Source organism: Olea europaea, unplaced genomic scaffold, assembly GCF_002742605.1.
Source record: "Olea europaea var. sylvestris unplaced genomic scaffold, O_europaea_v1 scaffold1244, whole genome shotgun sequence".
NCBI classification, from domain to species: domain Eukaryota; kingdom Viridiplantae; phylum Streptophyta; class Magnoliopsida; order Lamiales; family Oleaceae; genus Olea; species Olea europaea.
In genome coordinates, this window is record NW_019229877.1 from 202415 (window position 1) to 214430 (window position 12016).

The 12016-nt window shown below is 33.0% G+C and overlaps 2 protein-coding genes across 4 annotated transcripts; one reads left to right on the top strand and one right to left on the bottom strand.

The window, feature by feature from the left end:
* Positions 1-290: 290 nt before the first annotated feature.
* LOC111374398 (protein disulfide isomerase pTAC5, chloroplastic-like) lies at positions 291-6288 on the bottom strand. 3 transcript variants are annotated; one of them, XM_022997068.1, is made up of 8 exons: positions 5767-6288; positions 4981-5187; positions 4658-4741; positions 4420-4533; positions 3779-4025; positions 3245-3282; positions 2644-2748; positions 291-715 (listed from the first exon to the last, which is right to left on the bottom strand). In XM_022997068.1, the coding sequence occupies exons 1-7, from the start codon at positions 6157-6159 to the stop codon at positions 2647-2649; spliced, it is 1185 nt and encodes a 394-aa protein (XP_022852836.1). In that variant the 5' UTR covers positions 6160-6288; the 3' UTR covers positions 291-715; positions 2644-2646. The 3 variants fall into 3 exon arrangements, with proteins under 3 accessions (XP_022852836.1, XP_022852834.1, XP_022852835.1); XM_022997066.1 differs by having other exon boundaries at positions 4658-4753; positions 5767-6287; XM_022997067.1 differs by having other exon boundaries at positions 4658-4753; positions 5779-6286.
* On the top strand, positions 398-2459 carry LOC111374399 (F-box protein At2g02240-like). Its single transcript, XM_022997069.1, has 3 exons — positions 398-766; positions 1442-1551; positions 1911-2459. Exons 1-3 carry the CDS (start codon positions 500-502, stop codon positions 2311-2313), a joined length of 780 nt encoding a protein of 259 aa, XP_022852837.1. The 5' UTR covers positions 398-499; the 3' UTR covers positions 2314-2459.
* Positions 6289-12016: the final 5728 nt, after the last annotated feature.

Below are 12016 nucleotides of genomic sequence, written 5' to 3' on the forward strand. Positions count from 1 at the left end.
GTTACCTTATGAAATTTGTGAGGCTCAACGCCACAAGTATCGCATGAAAAGATAAACAAATAGTGAAATAGTAGGCTCATTATTTCTCTCTTATTCACTCGGCATTTTTAAGTCTCGTTATTTGGGTAGTTTCAAGTATGATGTATCGTGATTTGAGTGGACAATTCTATCGCGTATGTATATAGGATGTTAGTAAAGTTTTTCTTTCAATTAAAAAATAGCCATCAATTTGTTGAAAAGTGCACAAAACAACAAATTCATTAGGTAATCTAACCTTGGAGACATTTGCACACTGCCAAATCCATTCTACTGGGTATGATAAATAAAATATATTGAGACAGAGCCAAGTACTTTTCAGAGAGGGAGATAGACCAACCTCTTCAATAATTGGATAAGAGTGGGTGAGAAACAGGAAAACCAGTACGGAATACAAAAACAAAAACACACTTCTCTCAAACGGAGAGATCAAGTTTTTGAAGATTAAAACAGTAGAACCAGGATGAACATGGACCCTTTTGCAAGGCTGCCGGAGGAATGCATTTCCACCATTCTGTCACTCACATCGCCCATGGACGCGACAAGATTCTCGATAGTCTCACACAGGTTCAAATCCGCCTCTGATTCAGACAACGTTTGGGAAAGATTTTTGCCCCCGGATTATCAACAAATCATCTCAACATCAGCTTCTCCAGTGTCGTATGCCACCAAGAAAGACCTATATTTTACTCTCTGTCATTCCTATATTCTCCTCCATGAAGGCAATACTGTAAGTACATTTTTCTACTTTCTTTATGCTTTGGTCCATTCATCACTCATTCATGTTAAAATCAAGCATATACTACGAATGTTAACCTAACTTGTTTATCGAGTGAATGGAAATCTCTATAAGCTCTTTGCAGTTCACCTTACATAGAAATATCTAACAATAACTCGCTGTAGATAATACTGAGTCATGTTTAATCATGTGTTGAACACTTAGCTGCTCAATGTAAGAACATGATTCCCAGCTGCTCAATGTAAGAACATGATTCCCAACACACAATAATTTAATATGACAACGACCTTTATTTGGGCAAGATGGCCTTCCTCTTTTTCGATTAACTTGTAAATGCCACTTCTGATGGTAATATTTCTATCCAACTAATTATAGAAAATCCTATCTGGCACTGACACTTTAAATGAGTTTGTTTGGTACAGATTTCAAGTCAATTAAAATCAATTTTTTGACCATTGTCATTTTTGAATTCTTCTCTTTTATCTCTAGCGGTCAAAAAATCATTTATCAAAATTTCTACCAAACAAGCACTTAATTGTTTCTCTAGGCTGTCTTGATAGATATTCTTAACTAATCCACCCTGTGAGGTACTGTGCAAGAAAATATGATTTTCTAGTAATATACAAACTCTGCATCTATAATAGTATCATCTTAACCTTGAAACAGAGCGTTTCTCTTGATAAACGGAATGGAAAGAAGTGTTATATGCTAGGAGCTCGAGAACTTTTACTATCATGGGGAGGATGCTGGAGCTGGACATCCCACCCGCAATCCAGGTGCAAGAGAGACTATATTCAATAATCAATACTTCTCTTCACATGCAAACTATTGTTAATTCATATGCCTGGAACATGATTTAAGTAAAAGCAAGAAAATTTCTTTTTATGCATAATTGCGGGATAGATTATTGATAATCAACACGTCTCTTCACATGTAGACTATTTTTCAAGAAATCCTATAAAAGCAAGAAGGCTGATTTTTTTTTTCATATATAAGTGCAGGAGAGACAATATTCAGTGATAATCCCATGTAAAGGTTCCAAGTTTCGATAAATTTATTTTATTTTATATGTCATGACGAGATGAATGCCCACGTGAGAATCTATAATAATTTGAACGTGAATTTATATTTACAGATTCTCCGAGGTGGCCAAGCTTAAGTGTCCCGGTTGGATCCATGTTCGGGGGAAGATGAAAACTCACATGCTGTCATCAAACACTGCTTATGCAGCATATTTGGTATTCCACCTAGCAGAAAGATTGAATGGGCTTCAATCATCAAGAACTGTGATTAGATTCGTCGATCCTCATATGGAAAACAGTATGATTAAAACTGTAGAGGGCACAGAGAAACTTGAATCCGAAGGAACTGGGAAAATTGCACAAATGAGAGGTGATGGCTGGATGGAAATAGAAATGGGAAACTTTTACAGTAGAGAAGAAGATAATAGAGAAGTGGAGGCATGGTTGATAGATATTAATAACCCTGGTGGAAAGTCTGGCCTCATCATCGAAGGTATCGAGTTTAGACCAGTTTGAGGAGGAAAAGTGTAGATAAGAATATTTGTCGAAACTTTAAATAAATATTTCTGATAATCTACCGAATGGCATTGTGTTTATTCTTGGATTTTATGTAAATGAAAGGGCAGTTTCAATGAAATTCATGGAATTGAAATTTCAATCTACTGTATCTTTTTTAAATCTACTATGCATTTACTGAAAACAAGTACAATGATTGAAGCATGAACTCTGTACAAATAAGAAATGCAAAAATGTCAATTAATATATTTATTCTAAATAACTTGAGGACACCCCCCCGGGAGCTTCCACATCTCTTTCAAAAGAACAAAAAGAAAAAGAAATACGTACAAGTTAAGCAGTGGCAAATTTCGTGCCTGCACATACATCGCATGTTGTGTATCCCAGGCCTTCACAGTATGGACACTTTGTTCCTTCATCTACCCATTCCAGAAACTGCGTCACAGAACTTTCATTAGCTAAAAACCCACAAAATACTAATATCAGCAGCAACGGTTTCATTAAAAAAAATGCCCCTTTGGTTTTCAAAAAGCTTCACAGTAATATACCCTTGTTTCAAAAACCAAACAAGTTCTATTTTTAACTCCTATCAAGAATGGTACTTCACAAGCTAAAAGGTTGCATGCAGTGGCTCTGGGATACATGTAAATGGCATTACTCACCCTGACACCAGCTTTCATTCACAAAGGCCAATTATTTAACAAAGTGGAGCCAGCCCAAGAAATTGAACAAGTCATTTGTTACAAAAATTTATAGCTCAGTTCAGTTACTGATGAAGAAAATCGATTTTTGTTCGACTGTATGTTAAACCATTTGATGGTCTTGAACCATAAGAAAACATCAAACAAATTTCAAACCATTGGCTGTAAGTTGAAGTTAACACTTGTACAAACTATATTTGATAGCTATAATAAATTGGACATCCTCTAACCTGTGGTTCAATGTTTGGTTCACCAGATCCATCACATTCTGCAAAGAAACTAATTGATATTAGCACAGATAGTGTGACCAATGAAAAATTGCTTAATTTTGTAAACATCATATATTTTAAATACATGTTACCTAGGTTCCAATTTAAAATCAGCTAACTGGAATCATAGACTTCACTACAACTCAATCTAAAGTGAATCAAAGTAAATCCAGACCCCAATTAGGTTTAGACATTTCAAAATAAGTATGCAGTTCAAGCAGATGACAGAAGCCACAAAGCGATTTACAAATACAAAGGATAAATTAAATGGAATTGACTGATATGATGCTCTACTGTAGAAAAATAGAAACCCTTGAATGACTACCCATAATAAGTTTGTGGTGTTTTCTTTAAGGTAATCCAATTTCCAGTTTTTGTTCATTTCAACCTTATCGTCTGATTTATGTAACATTATGATGTCAAATCTAGAATGAATAAGTCAAGCAGAGAATTATTAGGATAAAAAATTAATGAGAGAAGAAAGAAAACTTGTACCCATGCATAATAAGCGGCCTTCCCCACGGCAAGTAAGACATTTTGTTTTAGTATTGCCCTTGTCATTCTTGACTGCAGTTTGGTTGCTTTTCCCAGAGAGTCTGGAAGGTTCTTCCCATCGATTCTCTCCCAGAAGAAAGACTCGATGATGAGATACTTCAACTTCTGTTGTACCATCTTCTTTTGAAACTGTCTGCTGAACTTCAGATATTGCGGTAGTCGAAGCGGTTAGAGCTCCATTTTCACTCTAAGGAAGAACCCACACAGTGAAAAAGTTGTAAGCCATGCAACTCACTAAAGAATGATCCGCATCAACATTAAAGCTTCAGCTAAAACTATACCCTTTACTGATAAAAATATTATATCAAGGCCACTTGAGAAGGCAGAGCTCAATGTAATGTAATCTAAAATAGGGAAAACACTAAAAGAATTTGATTTCCATGGTACAATGACAGCAAAAGGACAAAATCAGTTTGTGTAATATTATCGCCCAATGTTTTCTCAAACTAGCCACTAGACTAGCCTAATTATGAAAAAAGAAAAAATCTTTTGCAAGGTTTTGGATATTAATGAGTCAAATCAATTAATAATTTACATTTTAAGCTGGCAAAAGCAGTAAGGCACCAAATGACGGAACACACCTTCTCTAATAATTTTGGTTTAAGTCCTTGAGAACTTTCAACTTTTTGCTCAATACATAACCTCTCGAGAAGCTCTGAGGTCATAATTCCATCTTCTGGAGCTCCCAATGTAGCCTGTCAATAAGAGGGAAATTAAGGGCGGCAACATCTCAATAATTTGTGCATTTGTTCCCTGCAAGGAATGAATCCATGTCCAGTGACCAGATTTGTCGTACAACACTTATAAAATGCAACATACTTGCCAAGTTTTTACTGCACGCTCAGTCCCGCTAGAGAAGCTCGAATACTCCATGTCCTCTTCACCAGAGTAAAATCCCAGCTTCTGCAAAGCTTCCTATCAAAAATAGTGTATAATAGAGAAACACCATCTCAATATGAAAAGACTTACATAAAAACACAAATGAAGAGCAAAACATAATCAAAAGAAACATATAGTAAATAGGCATGCAAAAACAGAACAAAGAAAACCTAAAATTGAAAACACGGGACACTTGATAAATCCTACATCAACTAAACCAAACGAAATATATGATTTTAGGAAACTTTAACTTGCAAGTATACCTGCATGACTCGAACCTCATCTCCTTCTGACCCTTTCCTCAATGTTTCCCTCTTTCTCACATTCTCCTCTCTATCTGCAACTTTAATTACTTCCTTCACAATAACTTCCTCACCCCTTTTAGCAGCATCAATTACTAGTGGCACAGCAATTGAGCCACTTTCGGCAAGTCTATTCACATTCTTCCCTAAATCCCCCTCCTTTAACACCTGCAGGAAAACTGAAATATTCATCACTATATATAAAGAAAGATATAGGAATACCCCAAGCTCCAACCAAATTCCAACCTCATCTTGGCAAGAATTAAAGTTTTTGGTAATTCATATTGGATCATTTCACAACCAAGAGTTGTGGCAGAAAAAAAGTAACATAAAAGAATTGCAATGAAAATCCATTCTCGAATTTGTCTCAAGGAAAGGGATGCAATGATTGAATGCTAGCAGTAACTATTATAAAACTAACTCTATTGTCTCAAACACCAAAATGCAATTGTACATTAACACTATTTAACTTTTTTTTATTCTAGGTTTCAAACTGAAAAAATAAAATAACAATTAACAAGATCTTAAATAAGACTTCACAGATTTCCCAAAATGCCAAAACTTAGGAAATGTTTAAAAATATGATATAATTCAAAAATATTAGCTTCATGCTAAAACAATTCTCAAGATGAAGGGAAAAATATGTATCGTCGTGTTATTAATAATTCAAACTACTTCAAGAACTGCTAATCCAATTGAAAATTCATCTATTTAAAAATCACAATTTTACAGGAGAGAAAATCCCACTTCAATATACACCTGCAGCAATTTCGCAATATTTGCAACAGTCTCGGAAGCAGATGCACCCTGAAGGGAGTTGAGGCGCTCCAATTCCTGGATTCTAAGCTTAAGACTGTGAATTTCGTGCAACAATGTCTCCCGCTCAGCGTTCCACCTGGACTCTTCCCGAATCCACCTCTGCTCCTCCCTGAGCCACCGTTGCTCTTCCCTCAGCCATCGAGCCTCTTCTTGTGGGCTGTTGCTGTTGCTGTTGCTTGAGGGTGGAATTGAGAAGCATATGTGGGATTTTGAAAATGGTCTGGAGGGGAGTGAAAGGGAAGTGGCGAAGTGTGAGAGGAATTGGGGTTTATGAAGAAGAGGTGGGTTTATCTTTGAACTCAGAGGCAGTGTAGATGACATTTGCGCGTGTGTACTGTGTGGAGATTCTTGAAAATCTATGGAGGGGTCGACTTTTTGCGGGAGATGATATACGTACGTGTATGTGAGATAGAGAGGAAGATATTTTTGAACCTCTGAACCGCTACCATGGAAAACATGATAAAACTAGAGGAAAAATGAAGATATTTTAATTTGGATAAACTTACTTTTACATAATTTTTTGTACAATAAGATATTCATACACTCGTATAGAGAATGGGGCTCACTCAAATAAAATATTCGATGGGCCTCACCCCATGTGAGTGTGGAGACACTGTTATAATATGTGGATTGCCTCACTATTTCTTTCTGGCCAAATGGACTAAAACAAGGACTTGGACTATTAATAATTTCAGGTTATGAAATCTTGTTCTTTGGAGAAAACATGGTTGCCTCTTTAGTGGGTAAAGATTAGCCGTTCACGTGACTGCATCCTGACCCTTGGATTATGACGTTTGGCTATTCAGATTGGTTTTGGCCCTAATTTTGGATGATTCAAAGTCTTCTGCCCTTTCTCCTGTTTCTCTCCTTTTCTCTCTGAGTGAAAGATTAGGATTTTTTTTTCTTTACTGTAAACCCAAAATATTCTTGGTGGTTTCTTAATCTGAATTCTTAGTGATGGATTCTGATTGTTTTGTACAATCGATTAGTTATTAAGAAGGTTTTGGTTGTTGTTTGTAAAGAAACGAAAGGAAATTTGAAGAAACCTTTGGTTTCTTCGTACATACTGTACTGTTCTTAGTTGATACTTAGTGGATCTTGAGCTATATTACATTTGGTAATACTTAACGGATGATTAGTTCGCAAGATTGAATATCCGGGCCTTTTTAGGGCGAAACATATCTTCGTGTTCGATTTTTCATTTTTCTGCAAGTTTATTTTTACTGCTTAAGCGAACGATCCTTTATGAATCTTAATGATTCGACTTAATAGACACTTTAATGTACAAAAAATAATGTACACCAAGAAAAGCCCTTTTAATTTTAGGTTAGATTCCACCTTACAAATTTACCCATGTAAGGAGAGTCGAGCATTCACGGTTAATAAGGTGCACATTTAACAGTCGTCCAAGAGTTAATTAAATTCTCATGTGACTGACATATCAAACTTCATGAACCCAAGTCAAACGGGTGTTCATAAATTTTAGTGGGCGATAAAACGTTTATGAACATATTTAGGAGGGAGCTCAACTTTACTTAGTTTAAGCTCTTCTTTGAGTCTCATTCTTGCCCAAAAAAAATATATTTTTGAATAGTGTATTGAAGAAAAATGTGTGGTTATAAAATAAAGAAAAGTTTTGAATTTTCGTATAATATTATTTTAGCCCCTGTTTGAGCTCCATTACATTAAATTCTATTACATTTCATTTTTCTCTCTCCTATTTTCAATCACACAATTTTTCATAAAATAATATTATATGTATATCAAAAACTTTTCATTCTTTTTCAACAACTCATTTTTCAAAAAAAAATTATTCCCCCCATTAATTTTTCTACGTAATGGAGATCAGACAGGGGCTTAATGAAGAATGTGTTGTTGAAATGGATCAAATCATTGTTGAATAATGTATTTTAATGAAAAAAATGGGGCTCAAACAAGGGCTAAAAATGTTTATAATGCAAGAGTTTAAAAAACTATACTTCATTCATCCTAAACATACTACTAATTGTCATTGTAAATTTAGTGTAGTTTTTTTTTTTTTTTTTTTTTAAATCTTGATCACTTTCAAACGTGTTATTTCGCAAATTTATTTTTAATCTCCAAATTGGAGAAGCGTGTGTTCATTCCATTCTTCGTGAAACTAATCAAAATGGTTACTAACATACTCCTTTGTGCTTGAATAGATATGTTGAGCCTCCACTCATACCTCAGGCTCACTCTCAGTCATCAGGCAGATGGATAGACCTATAGATTGATTCATTTTTTGTGATTTTGTATTTTTTTTTTATTTTTTTTTCAATAAGTGACAATTTGATGTATCATAGATAAAATAATTGATTTTTCGTATAGCTGATAAAAATGTTTGTCTAAGAAGTTATTGTAATGGTTTATTGAAGTAAGGCTCATCCTCTCGTTGTTACAATTTTTCTAGTCAATATAATTAAGGTAGGGGATAATGTCAAACTTCACAACTAAATATAAGTCTAATATCAAATTCACTCGTAAGTTGGTTGTACTTTACAAAAATAATATTGACTCATCAGGGGATGAACTACTATCGATAGATGACCTTTTATTTCATAAATTGGAGCAATAAATTTTCCCCCCTTTCCATAGAAGTCATCCAAAAAATTTTAGCTCTTTGTGTATACGTCCTCTAGAGTTGTGACCTTAACTCAAGGATACAAAACATTGGAGTTTTCCTTGCTAATTTTTTTCGTCTATTACATAAAAAGTTTATTAAACAGATAAAACCAAATGCAAATCTTCGAACTTCCAAGGCAAGATCCCAATAACAAAAAGTACTACCTCCCATCACTTCAATTAGACATATAACATCAGAATTAGATATGGCAATTTATTCTGTCCCGACGGGTTGATGGGACAGCGTGGGACTGCCCTGCCCCGAACTCGCCCAGTGAACACTAAAAAAATAGTTTTTTTTTAATATTGTTTTTTCGAGTGTTTATTTGAATATTGATGTTAATTTGAGCATTATTTGTTTTGAATTTTTAAATTTTGAATTTGCATTTTATAATTTAATAGTATAATTCTAAATTTTGAAAATGTGTAAAAAAAATAAAATTAAATGGGACAGTAAACCGCCCCCCGCCCCGTTGCCATCACTAATCAGAATGTTAATTTTTAATTGTTTGAAACTATTAAAGGTGCAATGGAAATAGATGAACGAAACGGTGAAATTGAAATTGTTGCACAGCGTTCATATTTTGTCCAATATATGTTGTTGTCAAATTTATCAACGAAAAGTCAACCTCAATAGAAGCAACGATAACTCATGAAAAAAGAGGATGGGACATTATCTCAAGTACAATTTAACACTTATCTATGAGCATAAAATTCATATCAAGAGCTATTGATCAAAAATGTTAAAACATTGTATTTAATATGGAAATTAAGTGTAAATGCAGAGTCTGTAGGAAGTTGTATTTATAGTTAGTTTGACGTATCATGTTGTACTAAGTTGATAGATCAAAACTTTTGATTTTAAATATAGAATTTATCTTAAGATATAATCAAGAATGCTAGAACGTGTATTCTAGGAAGTTTTATATATAATTAGTTGTAAGTATCATATTGTACTAAGCTGATGAATAATAATTTTTTGCTTCGAATTTAGAACTCATAAAATATATAGGATTAACACCACAATTTTTATTATCTGCACTACAATTTTATTGCAACTAAGATTTCCAAATTTTCTCATTTTGTATTTTTGTCCCAAACATTTTTTTTTCTTATTCTTAACCTTTAAATAATTAGCACAACTTGTCCAAATATTGTGTACTTTGTAGGAAGTTGTATTTATAGCTAGTGGAGATACTTTATTGCGCTAAGCTGAGATCATATGTCATAAGTTTATATTTCCATTATACCAATGACTACTTATTTAGATCGGAGATGTTCTCAATTGAGATTTTAATGGATTTCAATGAAATTCTTTAAAATTTAGGTTTCCTCACTAACTCGTAAATTTATAAGAATTTCAAAAGATTGAAATGAATTTAAAATTTAAATACATGTATAAAAAACTCCTTAAATAGGATGTCATCAACTGAGATTTCAATGAATTTTAAAATATTACAAATTTTGAAGACTTTCTTGTATTTGAATATATTTCCACATAATCAATAAGGATCTTATTAAAATTGTGAAATTTTAAAAGAGTTTTGTTATTTATATTTTTAAGCTTAAAACCCATTCAAATATTTATTTTGAAATTCTCTCATTACATGGGTGTCCTAAAATGAGATTTTAATAGATTTTTAAAGATTACAAATTCTAATGAATTTCGTAAATTTTACTAGATTTCCAAAGAATACATAAGAACCTGATTAAAAAATGTAGATTTTAAAAGAGTTTGTTTTGTATATTTTTAAACTTAAAATTAATCCAAAATTATTGAAATCCCTTTTGTTATTTATATTTTTAAGCTTAAAACCCATTCAAATATTTATTTTGAAATTCTCTCATTACATGGGTGTCCTAAAATGAGATTTTAATAGATTTTTAAAGATTACAAATTCTAATGAATTTCGTAAATTTTACTAGATTTCCAAAGAATACATAAGAACCTGATTAAAAAATGTAGATTTTAAAAGAGTTTGTTTTGTATATTTTTAAACTTAAAATTAATCCAAAATTATTGAAATCCCTTTATTAATAAAATTCTTATTATCTAGATTTCAAAGGACTTCATTAAAATCCATTAAATGCTCATTTGGGGATATCTAGATTTTAATAAAATTTATCAAAATCTTAGTTGTTGACATTAAAATTTAGATTGGCTTTTAAATATATTTTTTTAATTCCAGTAACCTTATAAATATACAAGTTAAAGTTTTAGTAAAATTCATTAAAACCTCTTGTGAATATAACTCAATTTATAAGGAGTTTTAAAATTCATTAAAATCTCAGTTAAGTACGCCCAAAATTCTAATGAGATTTTTATGAAGTCTTAGAAATATATTAAAATTCACGAAATTCATTAAAATTTATAATCTTTTAAAATTTATTAAAATCTCAATTTACCCTTGTCACTATATATATTTCTCCTTTGGATCTCTTCAAGAAAAATTCATTCAGCTCGTGGATATTGATTTAATTGATTTTCTTGGATATATTTCCATGGCAGAAACTAGCAAAACTCTCACAAATTCACAAGCTATGTCACTCTTTCTTCTCCTTCTCATTATTGTTCCCCTTTCTGCTCGTCGTATCAACTCTCTCCAATCCACCACCAAATTCCACGGCGGAGCAACCACTTCTCATACGGCGCCTGCTGGTGGTCGTACCACAGTGGCGAATAAAAACCGAGAATTTCTGGGAGCTGCACATGGAGTTCCCAGCGGCCCAAATCCTATTGGCAACCGCCACAACCCAAGTCCTAATGGCAACTGATAATCATTATCTTCTTCTACATTATGGCACGAATTTCTGAATTAGGGTTATCTTCACCTGCTCCAAATAAATAAGTTGCTTGTTTGGAAAGTAACTTAAAAAAATAGTATACTCAAACATGTCTGCAAATAAATATTTACTTGTAAACTTCAGTTACTTTTCAAAGGTCAGCCAAACATGAAACATGTTGAGTGTGTTTGATTACATTTATTTTCCATGAAAAATATCAGTTTTCCATCCAAATTCCTACTTAAGGTGTTTGATTGCTATTTTTTTCATAGAAAACATTTTTCAATTTTTAAAAATATGCCTAATTTTCCTCGTTTTTAAGGAAAACATTTTCCTTAAGTAAATGTAGTTTTTATTTTCCACAAAAGAAGGAAAACACTTTCATTTCTAGGTAATATTTTACATGTCAATCAAACGCACTCGTTCTGAATTGTGAGAGATTCTTTGTCATGGACTCATGAGTTCATGAGCATTTTGACAGATAGTATAACCTGTTATCTTAATAATTTATGGATTGTTCTACGATTATTGCTCCGTGGTATGTTTCCAGACAGCATATACTGATTTTATTATATTATGACCTTCATAATTAATTTTTTCAATTAACCCACAAAATTAAGCGAAACATAAAATATACCACCTTAGGAAAGATGCATCAAACCTGTTCGCCAAACCATTTGTTATCGAAAATATTAACCCGCGCTGGATAAAGCCCGCAATTTTTGTTCCATGTACAACCTGAAGCAGGGCC